General features: G+C 36.1%; 2 protein-coding genes across 3 annotated transcripts; both read left to right on the top strand.

Annotated features, from left to right (window-relative positions):
• The first annotated feature begins 3158 nt into the window (after positions 1–3158).
• On the top strand, positions 3159–10448 carry LOC115987662 (subtilisin-like protease SBT4.9). Of its 2 annotated transcripts, none has more exons than XM_031111255.1 (9): positions 3159–3268; positions 4331–4422; positions 4552–4798; positions 5815–6298; positions 8719–8776; positions 8932–9136; positions 9345–9456; positions 9557–9770; positions 9855–10448. In XM_031111255.1, exons 1-9 carry the CDS (start codon positions 3189–3191, stop codon positions 10352–10354), a joined length of 1992 nt encoding a protein of 663 aa, XP_030967115.1. In that variant the 5' UTR covers positions 3159–3188; the 3' UTR covers positions 10355–10448. The 2 variants fall into 2 exon arrangements, with proteins under 2 accessions (XP_030967115.1, XP_030967114.1); XM_031111254.1 differs by having other exon boundaries at positions 8719–8813; positions 8915–9136.
• A 9579-nt stretch (positions 10449–20027) lies between these two features.
• On the top strand, positions 20028–21171 carry LOC115985459 (subtilisin-like protease SBT4.7). Its single transcript, XM_031108394.1, has 3 exons — positions 20028–20102; positions 20759–20869; positions 20968–21171. The coding sequence occupies exons 1-3, from the start codon at positions 20028–20030 to the stop codon at positions 21169–21171; spliced, it is 390 nt and encodes a 129-aa protein (XP_030964254.1).
• The last annotated feature ends 1706 nt before the right edge of the window (positions 21172–22877 follow it).

The following is a 22877-nucleotide window of genomic DNA, read 5'->3' as shown; positions in this document are numbered from 1 at the left end:
ATTAGTAGTCTAAATTTAGAAAAATATGAGTGTTTTTTTTTTTTTGAAACACTGATTTAGGATTCTATTAATGGATTTATGATATGCCTGTATCTTAATCATTTATTTTAAAAGATATTCAATCTTACTATTGATGGGTGTAAAGGATTTTAAAATTTTAATTGATTCTATTTTCAAAATACAGGGGTCGCACATTTATACCTCATCACTGCTATTACCTTCAATTCATCTCCGTATAACTTTCATCACTCAATGGTCCTTAATTTGAAAATTCGATATTTCCTTTATTATTTTTCTCGATTTGATTGCAATTATTACCAAGATTTCCCATAATAAGTATACCTAATGTTGTATATATACTATGGAATAAAATACTTGACAGAAAAAGCCTATATGGAATTCTTTATCATGATCAAAAGTAAAAAAGATTGATCTACAAGGTAATAGTGTACCCAAACATCAGAATATTTTGCGCATTGTAAAGAATTTTTATTTTTATTTTTATTAATAATATAGAAATTATATTCTAACATAATTTAAGTGTATATGTGTATGGCAATTATTACCAAGATTGCCCATAATAAGTATACCTAATGATGTATATATGCTATGGAATAAAATACTTGACAGAAAAAGCCTATATAGAATTCTTTTATCATGATCAAAAGTAAAAATTAGGGGTGTCAATTCGGGTTAGCGTGTCGGGTTCGTGTCATGTCGAGGTAGGGGTATTTGACTAAATGACTCAACCCTAACCCGACCCATTTAATAATCGTGTCATGATCCTTCAACCCTAACCCGACTTGTTAATAAGGCGGGTTGACTTGACCCAACCCATTTGACACACTTAATAAACGAGTCGTATTGGGTTAACACGAATGTAACACAACCCATTTTAACCTGCATAATATTAAGGGGAAATTACACTTTACCACCCTAAACTATGCACTAGATTACATTTTGCACCCTAAACTATTTGACTGCACACTTTACACCCTAAACTATCACGCTTATCACACTTTGCACCCTGTTGGTATTTTTGCCGTTATATTTAACAGAATTTTACTGCATGTGACAAGCACATGCTTCTTGCTTAGGTGGAACAAAGTAAAAAGACAAAAACACCCTTCTTCAAAATCAATTTAAACAAAACCTAAATTTTTTCACATGTCCCTTTTTCTCACGTTTCTGCCATCCTTTTCCCCAAATTCAGTTTCAAAATATTTAAATTGACCTCTCTAATTCCATAGCAGAATTCATTCACAGTACCCCATCCACCTTCCTGGTATTTCTTATACTATCTATAGCTTTCTAGTTATTAAAATAATTAAAAATCGCTGGTAAGGGGAGTCTAGTCTGAACAACAACTCGTAAATTGGCCACAAATACATCAGTTTTTCCGCAACTCTGGCTGGTGGTGATGCATCTCGCGATGGAAAGCTCAATGAATTGAAGGTGAGCACAGCGTTTACCAAAAAAAAGAAAAAAGAAAAAAGAAAAGAAGGTGAGCACGGCTAATGAGGCATAATTCCTATCTGCTATGCCATTTGGGATTTACTATTTTAACTTCTTTTATACCATTTCGTCAGTGATGGAATTAAAAAGTATTGGATTGTATTTTATGAATTTGAGGAAAAGGATGGCAGACGTGTGAGACAGAGGGAGATGTGGAAAAATTTGGGTTTTGTTTTAATTGATTTTGAAGAATGGTGTTTTAGTCTTTTAACTTTGTTCCATCTAAGTAAGAAGCATGTGCGTGTCACATGCAGTAAAATTCTGTTAAATATAACGGCAAAAATAACAACAGGGTGCAAAGTGTGATAAGTATGATAGTTTAGGGTGCAAAGTGTGCAATCGGATAATTTAGGGTGCAAAGTGTAATCTAGTGCATAGTTTAGGGTGGTAAAGTGTAATTTTCCCTAATATTAAATATAACATCTATCTAGAAATAATTTTTTTTACATCCTAAAAAGCAATGCATACACTTCAAGTCTTCAGCCCACATTCAAAATAATATAGTTCAACAAAAATATAATATTCATCTAGAAATAAGTTCCTTACACTCCAAAAGAAGTGCATACACTTCAACCCAAATTCAGAATAACAAAATTTAACAAAAATATAATATCCTTGGAACTTGTCAAATGCTAAGTATCAATATTGAAAAAATTTGAGCAAACAGTAGTCTAATCCTAACTATGACCACGATTATAATCCATAGATTCTTTGTTAATGTCCAAATTCATAACATTTTCCACAAGCTCATCCAATTTTATTTGTGCAAGTTTTATGCCAAAAAAAAAAAAAAGTATTAGTAGTTCTAGGATTTGAAAGTTTCAATTTCCAATTTATCCCTTGTAAATTTTTATAATTACTCACTTTTCTTTCTAAATTTAAAATATATGTTGGATATAAAAGGTATTTGACAAATCTAAAATAAAATAAATATTTATTTGTTATACGAGTTAAACGGGTTATGTTAAGTAGGTCATTTCGGGTTGACACAAATAAATTGGCGTGTCAAACATGTCTATTGCGGGTTACGCAGGTTGACCCGCTTATGACACGGTTCTTATCGTGTCACTTTCGGGTCAACCCGTTTATGACCCGAACCCATTAAGGCTCAACCCTAACCCGAAAAAACCCGTGTTGGGTTCATGTCGTGTTCGCGGGTTGGGTCGAACATTGACACCCCTAGTAAAAATGATTAATTTACAAGGTAATAGTGAACTCATACATCAGAATATTTTGTGCCATGTAAAGAAAGTAATTTTTTTTTTTTTAATACAAGATAGAACCTTGACCCTTACCTCTCACACCTCACAAATACTTATACTTGTGAGGTAACCACTGCACCACCAAGGATGGACGGTGGTGTAAAGAAAGTAAAACTTGAGTACATTGACTACTATTTCATTAATTAATTTCTTTGGTAAGCCAGCTAGTCAAATTTTTATTTCCAAATATTGTTTGCAATTCAAAAGGAAAGTACGGTCACGTTGGATGGAATTTCTCCATGATTGACATTATAAGTAGCATTTCCAACCTTTTTAGGTTTGCAAAAACAAACAAAACAAGCTATGTCTAACTTAATATCCCTTTACCAGATCTTACTGGTTCTCCTTGTCGCTACCCACAGCATTCACTGTGGTGCAAAAGATGCAGTCAAGGATGTATACATCGTGTACATGGGTTCACTGGCAGAGGGTGGAGGATACTCACCAACGTCTCACCATCTCAACATTCTTGAAGAAGTTCTTGGGGAAAGGTTAATGTTCTTAAAATTTTACTTTTAAATTTTTTTTTTTCCTATAGTAATAATATAATAATGCTAATAACGCACCTCACTACCAGGCTAATGGTAATATATTTTGTAAATTTGTCAAAACAAAATTCTTAGGGGATAAGATTACCTCTCTACTCGAATCTATCAATTCCTTTTAATTTATAGGCTAAATTGCAAATTACATCCCTAAAATTTGGGGGTGATTGAATTTTACACCTTCAAATTTCAAAATTTAGATTTTACCCCCTAACATTTGGGAGTATTTGGATTTTATATCTTAACGTTTCAGAATTTGGATTTTAGCTCCTATTTTTAGAGGTATTTGAATTTTATCCTCTAAAGTTTGAAGGTGTTTGGATTTTGCACCCTAAAGTTTTATAATTTTGGGTGTAAAAACACTCACAAATTTTAGGGGGTAAGATCTAAATTCTAAAATTTTAAGGTGTAAAATTAAATCACCCCAAACTTTAAAGGTGCAATTTGTAATTTACCCCAATTTATATTTAGTTACATATAAAATGTTACATTTATAAATTAAATAAGTATCATGTTTCCGGCTAAAAAAGAGACTACATATGGGAGCAGCAAATTGAAAGATTCAATTGAAGAGGAACCTATCCTAAAATTTTCTTATACAATGATTTGATGCAAATGAACTTGGCGGCCTTAGATTCCCGAGCAACTTTCAAATCTTAGACTTAGATATAAATATATAACCTTGAGAGAAACGAAAATACAATACAAAACAGCAAAGAAAGAAAGAAGTGGAAAAAAAAAATAGAAAGACAAGTTTGGACAAAGTTTGGTTCTAAATATGTTTGAAGTTATCTTTTCTTATGTATTACATTACAAATTATAAGAACATGAAAGTGTATCATTTAAACAAGTTATATAACTTATTTAAAAAAGTGCTGTGGCTAAATCTATACATGGATAGTCTCTTCACAACATATTAAGATGAAAGAAGATAATGCCAAACATATTTGAAACCAAACTTTCTCCTATAAGTTTTTACTAATTTATTTTTCTAATCTTTCCTTACAGTACTGCTAGTAACTCTATGGTTAGAAGCTATAGTAGGAGTTTCAATGGATTTGCAGCTAGGCTTAGTGATGAAGAGCAACAAAGAATAGCTGGTAAGTGCTTTATGATTTATTTTTTCTTTATTCTCTTTTTTCCCCCTAATAGTATATCTGCAATATGGTTTCTTATGCCCTATTATTGGAACAAAACTTGTTACGAAGTAAAATGACAATAATTTGCAGGCAAGAAGGAGGTGCTATCTGTGTTTCCAAGTAGAAAACTCCATCTTCAAACAACAAGATCATGGGACTTCGTGGGTTTAACTGAAACTGCAAAAAGAAATCCCATCGTTGAGAGTAATATAATAATTGGCTCTATTGATAGCGGAATCTGGCCCGAGTCGGAGAGCTTTAGCGACAAAAGTTATGGTCCACCTCCTAAGAAATGGAAGGTTACTTGTGCAGGTGGCACTAATTTTACTTGCAACAAGTAATTTCATCCTACCCTGATTAATCTTGTGTTTTTGCTTTTTAGTTTAATTTTAAAAAGCAAATTTTAGTATAGTCATACAGTAGTTTAGGTTGTTGTTTAGCTTCTGTAAGTTAGGCTCTCTAATTTAGAGTTTAGTTAATTTAAATTGATAAAAGGTTTAAAACTTGCTTACACCAATATAGAGTTCAAACCAATATAGAGTTCAAACCCCAACTATACCAAAAACCAATTACTACTATCTTAGTTGGATGATAAAAGTAATATATATATATATATATATATTAATAGCCAAAATTTAGAGAAAATTCAATTAAATTTTAATTTAATTTTCAATTTAATTTGCGTCACATGTCCTATTTAATTTTAAATTTTTTGCCAACCAAATTATTGAGTGTAAAAATTAAAGAGTCGAAATCCAATTAGATTCTAAATTGGATTTCAATAAGAGTCTAATTTTTCACCATGTATGCATCTAAGTTTTTAATTTTTGTGGCAAGTAAATTAATTATTATGTGCAAAAACCGAAGATTCTAAAACCAATTAAATTCTAAATCATATATATATAAAATAAGAAACCATTACATATTTTAGAAATGTATGGTTGAAAAAAAAATGTAAACAATACCATGTATAATTTGAATCTTTTCTAAAAAAATGTATAATTTGAACTGTATAATTGTACTTATTTTTAATTATATTTGTACATATGCACAGGGCTACACACTAGTTATTATAGATTAGACACCATAAGTTTAAAGTTTACAAAAGCTATAAAAGAAAAAGAAAAGGCTTTCTAATTAAATTTAAAATTTTGATTGCATTGACCAATGAAAAACTACCATTGATAATATTCTTTCAAAAAAATTAAATTTAATGCAACCAGAAATTTGAATATTATCGAGAACCTAATGTACAATGTATTACCTAAAGTGTTGTATCTATTTTTTTATTTATTTAAATAATAAATAAATAATGTTAACATACTAAAAAATATGAAATGTTTCATTCTACAGTAAGCTTATTGGAGCTCGAGCTTATGGAAGTACTTCTGCAAGGGATGAGGAAGGTCATGGTACCCATACTGCCTCAACAGCAGCAGGTAACAAAGTACCAGATGTGAATTTTTATGGATTGGCAAAGGGCATTGCACGAGGAGGGGTTCCATCTGCAAGGATTGCAGCATACAAAGTATGTAGTGAAGAAGGGTGTTATGACCAAGACATCCTCGCAGCCTTTGATGATGCTATTGCAGATGGGGTTGATCTCATTACCATTTCAATCGGTGGAGATCCAAGAGCTTTTGATTCTGATTCTATTGCTATTGGTTCTTTTCATGCAATGGAGAAAGGTATACTCACCCTTCAGTCAGCTGGAAACAGTGGTCCTGCTGCAACAACAGTATCGAGTGTTACACCATGGTTATTCTCCATAGCAGCCAGCAGCATAGATCGGAAATTTATTAGTAAGGTTTCTCTTGCTAATGGAAAGACACTCGTTGTAAGTATCTTTAGCTGACACAATTAGTTTTATTTTATACTAGTGATTGCTTATATATGTTTTCATCACTTTTAAATAGTGCATGCATTTGGCATTCCCATAATCCCATTCATAAGTCTTTTCTCTCCACTTGGTTCTTTGTTTAGTTATATTTTGGCGAAAAGCACATTTTGGTCCCTACATTTTCACACGATTCCCACTTTGGTCCCTAAATTTTATTTTTACTGCTTTTAGTCCTTATTTAGAAAAACGCCTTCTGTTTTAGTTTTTTCCGTCAGTGCCGTTACGGCACTGACCTACGTGGCAAACGGAATTATTAAAATAATAATAAAAAATTTTATTTTGTCAATAAAAAATGCCAAGTCAGCATTTAAATTTAAAAAAATAATTTATTAAATTTAACTAAATAAAAAAAATAAAAAACATAAATAAAAATAAAAAATCACATTAATTAAGATTGAAGTGCGTTTTGAGCAAGAACACAAACTCAGATCTAAGAACACAAAATTAAAATCCAAAAATCACAAACCCAAAAAATAAGAACATCAAATTAAACCTGAACAAGGAATTAAACATGAAAACAAACACAAAACAAAAACCCAAAAAATTAAAATAAAACCAGCACAACACTCCCACTCTTATTTTATACTTCTTTTTCTTCGTTCTTTCCAGATCCATTACTCTCTCTATTTGAATAAAAAAAAGTTTTTTATTCTCACAACTCTCTCTCCGAACTCAGTTCTCTCCTCTTTCCTCTCTCTCTTCTCTCTCTCGATGGATGTGATCCGACGATGGTTCTGGTCCGACGATGGTTCTAGTTCGGCAATGGTGGTCTGATAGTCATGCGTCCAATGTGGTTTGATGGTCTCCCTCTGTTCTCTGTTCTTTGTTCTCTCTTCGTGGGTCTGCGTGGATCGAAGGAGTCGTGGGTCGGAGTGTGGGTTTTTGGTTTGGGGCGTGGATCGAAGCAGTCATGAGCATGGATCGAAGGGTGGGTCTGATTGTTCGTGGGTCATCCTCCGCCGGGTTCCACTCCTTTAATCGAATTTGGGTCAGGGTGGTGGTGGTTGGTGGTTCCGATCTGGGTTTGGTTTGTGGCTTGCTTCGTGGTTTGGTTCTTCATTTGTGGTTTGGTTTGTGATTTATTGGTGGGTTTTTCTGAGTTTGAGTTTTTCTGAGTTCCGATCTGACTAATGCTTGATTCATTTGTGGTTTGGTTGATGGGTTTTTCTGAGTTTGAGATTTTTTTTGTTTGGATTGGTTGTGATGTATTTTTGGATTGATTTGGTAGTTTGGAGTTTTAGGATTTGATGATTTTGCTGGGTTGAGAAAATGGTGATTTTGAAAATTTTAATTTTTAAATTTTAATTTCTGGGTTTGTTTACTTAAATTTGAGTTTGTGTTCTTGTTCAAAACATACTTAGATCTCAATTCATATGATTTTTAGTTTTTATTTCTGTTTTTTATTTTTTTTATTTAGTTAAAATTAATAAATTATTTTTTTAAATTTAAATGCTGACTTGGCATTTTTAATGACAAAATAAAATTTATTATTATTATTTTAATAATTCCATTTACCACGTAAGTCAGTGCCCTAACAGCACTGACGGAAACGACTAAAACAGAAGACGTTTTTCTAAACAAGGACTAAAAGCAGTAAAAATAAAATTTAGGGATCAAAGTGGGAATCGTGTGAAAATGTAAGGACCAAAATGTACTTTTCGCCTTATATTTTATATGAGAGTTCTAGTTTTAATTTAGAGCACCCATCCTATGTAGTTTGATTTAGGTTTTCCTTGGAATGACTGTGTTCCTTTATCCTCTTTAAGTTGCCAGAGTCGGACTATCTAGCTTTTGAAGTGCTGAGCTAAAATCCCTATATTGAATTTGCCTGTTTGATCATTTGTTTTTTTGTTGTTATTTTTTCTTCAAACTTAGAAAACTTTTTTCTAAACAAAATTTCGACATGATTTGTGTTTGACTCTTATATTTAAAAAACAAATTTTTAAGAAGAGAAAATGAAAATTTGTGTTTGGCTCCTATTGTTGAAAACTAGATTTCATAATTTAATTGAGACAACACAAGGTATGGGACCTACAAATTTTCGATTTATTTACAAGATTGTCACCGAATTTAGTTCTCATTTTTTCAGAAAACACCGAATGCTTGTTTCTTGTTTTCCGTTTTTCAAACTGAAAAATTGGATTCAGTTATTTGAGAACAGAAAATCGAGAACACTTTTCAAACAACTATCACATTGATAGGGCAACAGCCTGATCATAGGAAAACAACTTTAACAAGAAAAAAGAAAAAAAAAGGTCTGTCTGTTGGCCACAAAAACTTCAGAGACACGATGAACTTGACTCTTTTTTTTTTTTGAGTGCATTCTATTCTTACACAATTTCATTTTATATTATCAGGGAAATGCAGTAAATTCTTTCACATTGAATGGAACTAAATTCCCTCTGGTATATGGGAAAGATGCTTCAAGTAGTTGTTCGGAAGAAGAGGCTCGGTAATTTATTTATTTATTTTTTTTGTTATGATCATTGCTAACTTAAAGTTCTTGTTAAAGAAATAAAAGTTAAAAACTGTGCATGCCATGTTCAATATCAGGTTTTGCCTTGAAAATTGTTTGGATAGCGATTTGGTGAAAGGAAAAATTGTTGTGTGTAATGAGGCAACTGGAAGGAAAGAAGCTTTTAGAGCAAGCGCTCTTGGGGTAATCACATTAATTGGAGAAGAAAGAGCCGATGTTTCTTTTGTAGTTCCTTTACCTTCATCTGCTTTAGCAGCCAAAAATTATGACCTGGTTAAGTCTTTCATAAATTCAACAAAGTAAGCATTCTAATATTTATGTTATCTTTGTTCTTCTAATACCCTACTGTTAAAATAATGATTTAGATATCAAATTTAACTGTTGCTTAAGTATATGAAAACTGCATTATGCTGATTCATAGTTCTTGGTTTCGTAAAAAAGAAAAAAAAAAAAAAAAACCATAATTTACATGAATTAGGTATTAATTTTCAAAGGTGGTGATTTCAGAAATCCACAAGGAAGTATACTAAAAAGTGAAGTTATTGAACATACAACCGCTCCTATAGTTGCTTCCTTCTCTTCACGTGGACCAAACTACATTACAGCGGATATTTTGAAGGTTAGGGATCAATTACCTGTATATCTTCCTCTCTTTGTGGTTCACCTTGCTTAGCAATATCACTTCTCTAATGCCGACATATATTTGATAAACATTGCAGCCAGATATAACTGCTCCAGGAATAGATATTATAGCTGCATATTCCCCTCATGCTTCACCTTCTGGAGCCCCTGGGGATAAGAGGTCTTTGAAACACAATGTAATGTCTGGGACCTCCATGTCTTGTCCACATGCAGCTGGTGCAGCTGCTTATCTCAAAACATTTCACCCTGATTGGTCTCCGTCGGCCATTAAATCTGCTCTCATGACCACTGGTACATCACTGGTCGCATCATTAGCTGTATCATTTCTTTTCGAATTTTATGGTTCTAACTCTGTTTGTTTTCTTGTTTTGACAGCTTGGCCAATGAATGCCACAAATGTATATGAAGAAGGTGAATTCGCTTTTGGGGCTGGCCATATCAATCCTGTGAAAGCAATAGAGCCTGGTTTGGTTTATGAAACCTTGAAAGAAGACTACATAAAAATGCTTTGTAGCATTAAAATTAGTTTTTTTGGTACTTGTCCCAAGGGTGTTAAAGGATCTCCCAAGGATCTCAATTACCCATCAATGCAAGCTCTTGTTGAATCTGACAACAGTTTCACTGTTGAATTTCCCAGAACTGTAACTAATGTTGGCCGTGCTGGCTCAACATACAAGGCAAAAGTCAATAGAGACTCTCATATCAATGTAAGTGTGAAACCTAGCACCCTCTCCTTCAAGTCATCAGGCGAGAAGAAGTCTTTTGTTGTGACTGTGTCTGGGAAAGGATTGCCAATAAAAACAAGGGTATCTGCATCAATCGTGTGGTCAGATGGCATCCATAATGTAAGAAGTCCAATTGTTGTGTACACATGAAGCCTAGAAAATTTTGTCATTGTAAGTTCATTTCATGAAGTAACATAGACATGTATTGGAGGGTAGCAAAATAATTAGTTATTGTTGTGAACATCTACAGTGCAAACTAAAGATTCAAAATAATTTTTGTCCATAGATTTCACCATCCTCTTCATAGTTGATCCCTTCTCTTCATAGATTACATCAGTTGTAAAGTCAAATGGCACTCCTTGAATTTTCCATCCATCACATAGTTTAGCAACTATTATAAATATATAAAAACAGAAGTAGAGAGATGAAATGTGACTATGCTAGCTTTGTAAATTGTTTAAGAGATTTGGGTTGACTGTACAAATCCACCCTAAATTATAGACATTTTTGCACTTTACACTCAAAAATTATTACAGTTTGCAAAACCCAGTTATAAAAAAAAATAAAAATAAAAATAAAAATCCCTTGCAAATTGCACCCTAATGTCAGATTGGCCGATAAAATAAGTAGCACAAGCTAATCAAGACCTTAAAAAATTAAGTTCTCCATTTTACAAGATAAAATTACAACATTACCCACACCCACATCTATGATCTACCCCCAAACCGTTTTTTCAATTCAAAATGTGATCCAAGAAACCAAGTCTGAGCCCAAAATTCAATTTCTAAGCCCAAAATCTATTTTTAAGCCCAAACCCCTTTCAAGCCCAATTTCTAGAAGGATTATGAAAACTGCGTACATGCCTTTCGTAAGCTGATTTTAAAAAGACTTACAAAGAGTGTGTATACATGTTAAGCTGATTTTTAAAAAGACTTACAAGGAGTGTGTATACATGTATATGTATATGTATGCACTAAATTTAATGTGTTCGCACTCTTTTGGTTAGAAGTGTAAAAATTGGGTTTTTCCTTTTTGGTGGGATTTTTGGTCAATCAATCTAGCCCATTGATTGATTAATACATCCCATCATAAATATTATAAAAAAAATAAAAATAAAAAAAACCTAGCCTCCACTAAGCCTATAAATACCCCCACTTTCCTCCACCAAAGGGATCCCAACTTTTCACTAATAGCGGAAGCTTTGCTAGAATCACTCAAAAATACTTAGTGAGTTTCAAATAGTGTATGGAAAGTTTTTATTAGTATTTGATTTAGTTTTCTAATCTTTAGTTACTAGAAAGCTAATCATTTTCGCATGATTTCTTAATCACACTAACCTTTTTGTGATCCTATAACCAACTTTCCACTAGTCTTAGGTTTCTTCATCAAAATCCCAAAGAGAATCTTTATCCAAGTTGTTAACCCACACAAAACTGTGATAGTCAATTTTAATTGAGGGACCGGTCAATCAACATCGCTATGAGTGCCATGAGGAGGAGATGTGGGTCTTTTCCATAACCTACATTCTCCTCCTCGATTTCTTGTTTCTTTTATGCTTTGCTATTTTTAATTCTATAATATGTTATTTTTTGTATCATATCATATTATATGTTCATTGTTTGATTTATTTTCTTCATCTTGTTGCAAATTTGTCAAAACCCCAGAATTTGCCTTAGGGCGCAAACGCATGAAATTAGGTACATAAGCATCATCCTTTCTACATACGCACTCCTTAGCCAATTAGGGTTCTTGTTCCTTTTTACTTTTTTGGGAATTTATTTTGACACCCAAATATGTATACATTTTTCTTACGGTGTACGCCAATCTAGGCAGAACCCAGATTTCTTTCCTTTTAGGTTTTATTTGCTTTTAATGCCATATTTATTATCTTTCCTTATTTGTTTTATCCACTTTAAATTTATATATTCTGTCTTGTTTTGTTCCCTTTTGCATCACACGTAATATATTCAAAATACCAAAAATACCTAAAAACCGTGTAATTAGTTTTCTTTCCTTTTTAATCATCATTAATTCTCTAGGGTTAGTCAAGGGTCATAAAACCTAATGGTGATAATCATGAAATGTACTCAAAGCATTAATTGGAAGATGACTAATTTGAATTTAAACTTTCCAAATGGGTATCAATGGTGATAAAAGTCTAATTCTAGAATAAAATCTTTCCAAATGGGTATCAATAAAGCTTTAATGATAAAAGATGACTAATTTGAGTTTAAACTTAAAAGTCAATTAAGGAAAAGACAAGTAATTGATGAGGTATTAATTACAAATCTTTCCTAAAAGGTTTAAGGGTTTAATTCCAAAATAGTTAACAATCAAGAGATTATATTTCCTAATATATTAGAGATAGTTGAACTTGAATTTAAAGGTTAATTAGGAAAGGACAAAGCATTCAGTGGCTTATTTAATTAGAAGATCCTTCCTACAATACTTGGATATTTAAATTCAAACTAATTTGATATTTATGGTAATAAAAGTCAATTAATTAAAGAACACATTAAAAGGCAAGAGCACATTTAATAATTGATGTTGGGTATAAAGGAAAGACATTCAACATTTAATGAAGACTCCACTCCAATTAAGTGCCACTCCTTCATAAGACTTAATCGTTGATTCTCATTAAACATTAACCCTTTTTTTTATCCACATGCACACACACTTTGATGATAATATGTTTAGATGTTTAAGTGATCATGCAGTTGGACGATCATGCGCTCACGCGCTTTAATGGTCATGCTTAAATGCTAAGGTGATTGGGCGGTAAGAGGTACATGATAAGATTCTCACATGTTTATATGCTATTATGCCCACATGTTTGTATGCTCCTATGTTCACATGCTTGTATGCTCTCATGCTCGCATGCTTGTATATCCACATGTTCACATGCTTGTATGCTCACATGCTTCGATGATTACATGCTTAGACATTCACACTCTTGCATATTCACATGTTTACATGCTTGCACCCTCATATCTTCACATACTTGTATGTTCACATGTTTGGATGTTCTCATGCTTCCATATTCACATGATCAATTGTGTTGTGCTCATACTTTCCTTTGATCTTCATATTATTGATTTCCTTTCACATGTCTATTTTCCATATCTATCGCACATAGATAAACTCTACGGCTTAGATGCCTACAGGCGTTCACATAGGCTCATTAGATAGACAGCATTCATCCACTATTCAGTAACGACATATGAAGGCCAGCTACTGCTAGGTAGGCTGGGGTTCCTAACCTCTTCCCATCATGTAGCCTAACTCCAAACCTTATCTAGTAGGGAGAACTTCAAGGAGTCATGTTTTGGTTCTTGGGCCAATAACCAGGTTGTGACTCCTTTACTCTTTTTAAGAGGCACTGCATATTGCCAAGCTCACATCGATTTGAGTCTAAAACCTTTTCTGAGAGATTAACTATCATGCACCCCGCCTTCGCAAGAAGGAACCAACGTGTCAATATGTCATCTAAAGGGGATAAGGATCATGGAACTTACAGTAGCAACTCCATTGAGGATATTTGAAATAGGCTAGGTAACAAAAGTGTCCTCTTTATGTTTGGACTGACAAAGATAGAAAGAATGCATGTATATAGTTATCTACAGAAAAGCACATCAAATCACTAAAATGAAGAAAAAATAGGGAAATTAGAGATAACATATTCACCTCTTAGTGGCAATAGACAGAGCCGGGGGAGATGTCTTCCTCTTGCTAGCATGAGTCTTGCTAGAAGGAAGGGTATCCAAAGGTTGCCTTGACATTGGAGGCCTAAACTTGGTCGCAGCGGACCTTCTAGTGGAACGGGTTCTGGATAAAAGAGGAGGAGTGCTCTCTAGGACTATGTTAGCAATAGGAGGAAAGCCTCCCTCATAAGGGACTATCTCAAAACAAACCTCAGGGACATCTGCACCCTTCTTGGTGGGCTCGAGCTTAGCAAACCTAGAAGTCGAGCCTTTCTTTGTGGGCACAGGAAGGTTTACTACTTTCACCTTCTTCTCCCAACCACAAGGGAACTCCTCTGTATACTAGAACCACCCATGCTCCTCTTCTTGCCACTTACATATAACAAACCTACTCTACATCCTAGCATAGGCAATCATGAACTTGGTAGGGAGAAGCAACTGAGGGTTCATTAGCTACCCAATAGGTCCTCGCTAAAGGAAATCATAATGGCTTGCCAATAGGCGTGCATAGGGGCAATGCAAAGAACTACCCTCTAAGAATTGGGAATGGTAATAGCGGTAAAGAGCTTACTCTAAAATTTGAAGTCATGTGGGCACAAAAAGGTGCAGACTGAAGTAGTGGTGTCCAGAACCAGAGTAAAGTCATTAGGCATATCCTAGTCAAGCTCAAATTGCCTCCTCACTCTATGGGCGGAGTAGTGTACATACCAAATTCCTTTATCAACTAAGTAAGGCAGCCCCCTAGAATTGGTGGCAACCAAGTAAGTAATCCCCCTCTCATCATAAGCCACCAATGGAGTGGTCGTGCCAACAGTACCCATAAAAGACCCATCACTGAGTTAACACAAGTATAGCCAGTATTAAAGTCCCTACAAGCTCTCCATGAAAAGCCCACTCCTTTATCGAAAAACTCCACAGCAGGATAACTAAAGGGCTTCTACCCAACCCAGTGATATGCCAAAGGAAACTTAGTAACAAAACCTCCACAAAAGTTTGTAATCACCCTGGGATAGGACTGGAACTTCTCCTTGGTATAGCGAACAGACTTACACGTAGCCAAATGCCTAGCACAACGCTCCCAAAAAAGATACTATAAGATAGTGCTGTGAACAGATGAAGTAACTATATGGTAGGAACCTGCCTGTCTGTCATCTCACTGTTGAATATCTAACTGAACATACAGATGACATAAAAATAGAGGGGCCAATGGCAAACTCACTCCAGTAGAAATCCTTATGGTTAACTGAAAGTAAATGGGTTTTATAGCATAATGTGGATGGGAACCAAAGACAAACTTATAGAGCCATAATGTAATGAAGGCGGCATGGCGAGTGGTGGTGGAAGCTTTCAAGAAAGCCCCAACCTAATTAGAAAGCTTTGCATTCCTACCGCTAAGCCCCTTTATCAACTCTACCTCCACTACCTCCTCCTCGATAGAAAGTTGGATGGCGGAGGTATCGATGTCGCCAAGAACGGGAAGCAACAACTGATTGACCACATCCTCCAAGGTCACGGTGATCTCACCGCACGAAAGGAATAAGGTGTGGGTGGCACTACACTACTGACAAACCAAATGGTGGAGGTTGAACAAATCACGGTAATTGTATAAGCACCGTAAGGAGACGATAGCCTTCAGAACACTAGCCCGTTGAAGTGCCTCCATGAAACCTTTGTCGGGAAGCTCTCTATCCACCCATTCTTTCCAACCCAATGACATACCTAACCCAAATTTGAAGAGAATAGGAACAAGTAAGGTCTCTCCATAGCAAATAGCAAGATCGAGGATGGAGGAAGACAATGAAGCCTAAAAGACGTCAAAAATACGCCGTTTTAGGGATAGCCAAACAGGGTCTGACAGAGGAGGCGAATAGTCACCAGACACCACTGGAAAGTGCGAATGGGTATCAAACCACAAATCTATGATGGGAGGGCACTCATTGTGAGGATCGCGACTCACCTCCTTCTACTTAGAATGGCCTGATTTGGAATGGAGAGCCTCTTTGCCTTTTTAGCCTCCATGGATGGTTCATCAGTAATAGCCTTTTTCCCCTTATGGCGGGAAGAACTCTCACCTTTCATAGGCAACATGAAAAAGAGATTAAATGGTAAGAGTGATGAATGTGGGAGTACGTGAAAAGCAAAGAGCGAAGAGGAGCATGGAAGAAGAAAAAGGAGTTGTGAGCAAAGAAGAGGTATTGTGAAAAGGACAATGTGAAGAAGTGGAAACGAATAAAAACACTAGGAAGGGAAGCGACGAGCCAGCCATCAAAAGAGGTAACTCATTAAATGAAGTGTAGGCAGTGTTTTAGAATAATTGATAAAATGGGAAATTCGAAAAGACAAGCTTGTTCATAGGAGAAAAGTGATTAATGTGGGGACCACTGTTTAAAAAGCCCACAAAAGAAAACTACAAAGGCATTCACATGTGAATTGCAAGAGCAATCCACATGCTAAAGGGGCTGAATGTTGATACCCGTTTTTGACAAAAGGCCTTATGGTAGAAAAGGCCCAACAATGAGGAAGGATGAAGGAGAAAGGAGGTAAAAAGTCCTATGGGCCAACACAATAGGAATGATAGCCAGAAGGCTCATAGGCATAACGAGGGGTAAAAGTAAAGTAAATGAGTCGTGGAAGGCCAAGAAATGAAGTAAAAAGCCCTATGGACCAACATGATAGGAATGACAGCTAGCAAGCCCATAAGCACAACAAGAGGTAAGCGTAGAGTAAATAGGCCATGGAAGCCCAAGAAAAGAGGTAAACAACCCAATGGACCAACATGGAAAGAATGAAAGCCAGCAAGTCCATGGGTATAGCAGGAAGAGAAATGACAAGAGCAAAAGCCTAACGGACTGGATGTGCAGGGACTTCTACCAAGCCAATGTCCAAGCTCATAGGGAAATAAGAGGAAACAGTACAAGCCTAAGAGCCTAAGCCTTCCATGCTATGGAGGATAAGCATGAACACAAGAGACACATAGTAGAATGAGACATAGCAAGAACGACAAAAATGGCATGGGAGTAAAAGAAGACAAATGCAGAGGATAAAGGAACACACACATAAGGGTTGGAGTACACCCACTCGTACCCAGCCAATACAGGAGAGGTTGGCCCTCAAACAAAGGACTTAAAGGGTATGGTTTTGCTGGAGGGGGGGGGGGAATGCCTTGCTGGGATGACATTTCACCTAAAAGAGGTGAGCAAAGGGCTAGGACCACTTGATGCATGCCATAGGGTTAGGTAGAGAGAGGAACTCAAGCCTTGATCCATTCGGGTAAGGTAGGAAAGGTGAGGGGAGAAACAAAACAAGGTAGAGTTTTGTCTTGGAACCGAGAGTGGTGCAGCAAGCACACTCTAAGCAAAGGTAGTGGCCAGGCAACCAACAGGTTAGTGGGCATAAGGGATGCCCACAAGAAACAAAAAGCAGTTGGTGAAGCCTTAGGGACAAAAGAGAGAAATCTCATTGAATCAACTCACTATAAAAGGAAGAGGTAGCCATTGATGAAGGAGGAGGAACCCACGGGGAGAGAATAACAAGAAACTAATAGTAAAAGGACTAAGAGAAAGAAAGTGGTAAAAAGAAAGAGAGAAGAGAGAAAATACAACAGCAAGAACCTAGAGGTATCAAGCCAGAAGAAAGTGGTGAGATGGAGACTTTTATACTATCTATTTCAAATTATCATCTCTATAGCCCTATGGTGCATGCCACTATGGTTACTTATTCTTCTCGCTTTCTCGAATCCATATCATCAGTATGGCCCGTTACTATTAGAAAACTGTGAGCTACAGGATGAAAAACCAGACGTTGAAGCAACCCGGCTCGTTGGGAAATTCATGTTAGCTGATACAGCTTCTTAGTCTGAATCGTGGTTAGAGCGACATAACTAGCCTTTACTTTACGACCGGACTTCTTTGTCTGCTTAGATGACCCTACATATACAAATGGAAGTGGTTTGGTTGTGTCCATGACTGATAGGGACTGGTTTCTTAAGCAAGATGGTACCTATTTCTAATGTAAACGGAATGGCATCCTTCCTCTTTTGACCGAGAATATAGGCAGCCACTTTGGTACTTTGCTTATATAGCTTTTTTAGGTTATGCAATAGAAGGGGGGCTTTGCTCTAGATCCCTCCTGCTTGCAGAAATGAATGGATCGGAAGGGTGCTGGGTTCTATTTCCAGGCCGGGTGGGAGGTGAAGGCCATAAGAGAAGATTGCCCTCCGGTAAGGAAGAGAGGAAAAAGGTGTTGTCATCTATCTCGACCAGTTTCCCGAGGCGTTGGAAATCCAGACCGGCTCAAAGAATCACTGTCGCTATTTAGCCCTATCTTTCTCTTTCTCTTTCTCTTTTGATTTAAGCAATTTTACCCTCGTTTTACCCCCCTATCCTGCCACTTATGACATTACTAGCGTAAGGGCTTTCAGAAATAATGCACTACTCGGATTTTGCAACTGGTCTAGCAGCAGACTGAGGTCATCTCGAGTTACTATATCCCCGGAGCGGACCTCTTGACCGAGGCTTTGTGCTATGTCTAGCCATGTGTATTGATCACGAGGAATGGTGGAATCCTTGAAAAAGGACTCCAGGATGATAGAAGCCTTGTCTCTACGACTATATCTCTAGCCGGAGCAACCACTGGAAGGAAGCCTTCCGACCCGGACCAGAAGAGGCCTATTCCACTGGTTCGGATTGGGAAAGAGCAGCCCTAGACTCTGGTTCTTAGGAATGATTCATCCCTATGCTATGTATGATTCATCGGATTATTCTTATGCGTCTTCGATGGGTGATTTAACGTATTCGGCGTCTGAAACAATGTACTCGCATGCTTACTTATCTATTCCCATCCACCACCCTTCTCGGGATTTGAGAAACTACTCAGCCAGGAAAAAAAAAGCTGCTACTGGAAAACAACTCCCTCCGCCCTTGTTTTGGTTCTATACCAGACAACACCCCTTGCCGTCGGACTTCATTGACTACTTCTGTATATTTGAAAGAATCTTATTCTTCAGGCTTAAAAGCCTTATTCACTGCCCTCCCAAATGGACGTCTTTTCTTTTTTAGTGGTAGGGGCATGCATCAATAGATCGTTTTTTTCCCCTCCTCTTGACAAGCCCACTCTTTGGAACTTTACAAGTCATAACCCATAATCATTTAGGCCCTTTCTCTAGAATGAAAAACTTTGATGGCAACATCCTATAACAAGGTTGTCCATGTTAGAGTTTGGATCCCTTCTTGGACTTTTCATTGTCGGTAGTTTCGACCCAAGACCGGGACGGCAAACTCACATTATCTTATTTGCCTAGAGTCATTGTCACTTTCCTATCGTGGTTCCTTTTAACTTGTTTAGCACTTTTATTGATATATGTCCTGCTGTAGTGTCTTACGCTGTTAGCTACTCTGCCATAGCACCTTCTATTATATTTACTGTACCAGTTGTTCTGCTGTATCACTTTTTATCATATTTGCTGTATTTGTTGTTTTGCTGTAGCACCTTTTATTATATTTGTTGTATTAGTTGCTCTGCTGTAGCGCCTTTTACCATATTTTCTATAATGTTTGTTTTGCTGTTGTGTCGCTGCATCAGTTATTCTGCCACAGTGCTATCCACTGTGTTTGCTGAGACACCCAATCCACCGTAGCATTTTCTGTCTTATTTGAGCATTGAGAATACCTAGCTGGCACACAAGCTAGCCTGCTGTGTAGTCCCGTTGGGATAATAGGCCAATCTCAACTCCCTGATCGCTCAATCCACAGGCCTGTGTGTAGCAGAACGGGTCTAAGCCCATCAACGTAGAAAGGCCCCCACAGTTTGTAAATAGGACCACACGTAGCTTTCTTATTGGTAGTTAAGTTTTCTGTTAGTTAGTTATAATTCTGTTTTCTTATCCCACTAAGGTGATAGTATATATAACAGAGCATTGTAATCATTATTTGTATGCTTTCTTATTTTTCTGATTTGACAAATAAGATTGCAATTCAGTTAGAAAGCTCGCTCTTTTTTGTTAGATAGAGTTGCATCTTGGGGTTGTTTAAGTTGTCGAGCTTCCATTGGTTGGGATTTATTGGCAGTCGATCTGTGAGGGGGAGGGGCTTACCGCTGCGCGGAATTTTCTTTTTCGCTTGATAATGGCTATTGGTTTTGATTTTTTTGCCAATGGTGGCGAGACGGGATTGCATGCCACAACTGAGCAACATGCAGAGGTGTACGCGGCTGTCTTATGATGTTAGATTGGTTCACTTTGGCTGTATTAATTAGCTGGTTTATTTACGGCATTTGATTGCTTTGTAATATTGTTATACAATTTATAGTGGAATAAAAGTTCCATCTTTTATTTAAAAAAGCTAGAGGATATTGTGTCTCCAAACAGAGTTCAGGAAAAAGACCACTTAACTTCAAGTTCTTGTAAAAGAAATAAAAGCTAAAACTGTGCATGTCATGTTCATTATCAGGGATTGCATTGAAGGTTGTTTGGATAGCGATTTGGTGAAAGGAAAAATTGTTGTGTGATGACCCAATTAATGGAAAGACAACCTTTTATAGCTGGCGCCCTTGGGGAAATCACGATAATTATAGGAGGAAGAACCGATCTTTCTCTTGTAGTTCCTTTACCTGCATCTTCTTAAACAACCGAAAATTATAACGTGGTTCAGTCTTTCTTAAATTCTACAAATTAAGCATTCTAATATTTTTCTCATCTGTTGTCTTCTAATACCATCCTGTTAACGAATGATTTAGATATGAAATTTCACTATTGCTCAAATTTATTAAAATTGTATTATGCTGATTAATGGCTTAGTTCTTGGTTTGGGGAAAAAAAACATGAATTAGGTATTAATTTCCAAGGTGGTGTTTTCAGAAATCCACAAGGAAGTATACTAAAAGTGAAGTTATTGAAGATACAACTGCTCCTATAGTAGCTTCCTTCTCTTCACGTGGACCAAACTACATTGCAGCAGATATTTTGAAGGTTAGGGATCAATCACCTGCATATCTTCCTCTCTCTGTGGTTCACCCTGCTTAGCTATCACTTCTCTAATGCCTACATATATTTGATAAACATTGCAGCCAGATATAACTGCTCCAGGAATAGATATTACAGCTGCATATTACCCTGTTTCTTCACCTTCTGGAATCCTTGGGAAAAAGAGGTCTTTGAAATACAATATATTGTCTAGAACCTCCATGGCTTGTCTCAAAACGTTTCACCCTGATTGGTCTCTGTCAGCTATTAAATCTGCTCCCATGACCATTGTGTTGGGTCTCAAATAATATTATCACAAATATTAGCAATCCAAAATAATAATCACACACAAAAGACAAATATTTACATGGAAAATCTTTTTTCCTTAAAAGGAAAAGCCATGGGACAAATTCCGAATAATGTCACTATTACAAATCAATTACAATAATTTTTGTATATGCCTCATGGCTAAAGAAAAATCTTTCTTATTTCTCTTTACTCTCACACACACACACTAATTATCTCTTTCAAATGCGGCAACACTTTACTCTCTCATTTTTATTTTCTTCTTCATGCACAACTCTCTCTTGGTTGTCTTCTTTTTCTCTAAGCAACTCCCTCTTGACTGCTCTCTCTTCTTTTTCTTTCTTGTGCAGCTTCATCTTTATTTGCTTTTGCACATACTCTCTTTGTGTCTTCTCGAAGGCCTACCTTACTCTCTCTTTTCTCTTGCATTCCTCCCAAGCAAAAATCCCATTTCTCTCTCTTGGTTTTATGCTCTATTTTCCCTCTCCTCATAGGGAGGACCCTTAGGCCAAAAGCCATCAAATTCTTTGTAGCATTGTCTATTTATAAAACTCTTTGGTTATTCCCTCTTAGACTAGGAATACATTACCTTTTTAACAAGGAATTTATTCCCTCTTAGACTAGGAATACATTACCACTTAAATAAGGAATAAACTTCCTTCCACACCAAGGAATAGTCTTTCCTTCTAAAACAAGAAAACCCAAATTAATTTTTCTTCTTCAACTAGGAAACCTAATTGACTTTCCAAGTCACAATTGGAATTTGAGGCAATTTCCCAACAATCTCTACCTTGACTCAAATTCTATCAATTGTCCTTAACTATCTTCTTTCCTCTTAGGATAACTCCTACCTTAATCAAGTAAACATCTTTTCCTCTTAGAATAGCTCCACCTTAATCAAAGCAATCCCTTCTCTTCCATCTTAATTCACACAAAGAGTCATCCACCAAATCAACCAAGCTCTAATACCACTATTGGTATTTTCTTTTGTAGCATTGTGCACAACTGATCTTCCTAGAATTGATCGAATAACTCCCAATAGCTGTCTATCAAGGAGGTTCCATTCTTCATCATTCATAGTATCAGGTTTCTTCCCCAAAAGAGGCAGATGCAACTTCTTCCCATAGAGATAATCTTCAACCTACATCCTCCAATATCCAAAGTCTATTCCATCAAACTTTTCAATTCCTGAAGCCTTGCTTACTTCTCTGGCCATCGTTTCTACTATAACCTTAGCTCTGATACTACTTGTTAGGTCCCAAATAATATTATCACAAATATTAGCAATCCAAAATAATAATCACACAAAAAACACAAATATTTACATGGAAAACCCTCTCTCCTTGAAGGGAAAAAACCACGAGACAAACTCCGAATAATGTCATTATTATCAAATCAATTACAATAATTATTGTGTATATCTCACAGCTAAAGAAAAATCTCTCTTGTTTCTCTTTGCTCTCTCACACACACTAATTATCTCTTTCAAATGCGACAATACTTTACTCTCTCATTTTTATTTTCTTCTCCACGCATTGCTCTCTCTTAGCTGTCTTCTTTTTCTCTAAGTGGCTCCCTCTTGACTACTCTCTCTTCTTTTTCTTTCTTGTGCAGCTTCATCTTTCTTTGCTTTTGCACGTACTCTCTTTGTGCCTTCTCAAAGGCAACAGTACCTTACTCTCTCCTTCCTCTTGCATTCCTCCCAAGC

This window comes from Quercus lobata, chromosome 4, assembly GCF_001633185.2.
Source record: "Quercus lobata isolate SW786 chromosome 4, ValleyOak3.0 Primary Assembly, whole genome shotgun sequence".
Taxonomy (NCBI): domain Eukaryota; kingdom Viridiplantae; phylum Streptophyta; class Magnoliopsida; order Fagales; family Fagaceae; genus Quercus; species Quercus lobata.
The sequence above is the reverse complement of the archived record's forward strand: the minus strand, read 5'-3'. Positions and strand labels throughout refer to the sequence as shown.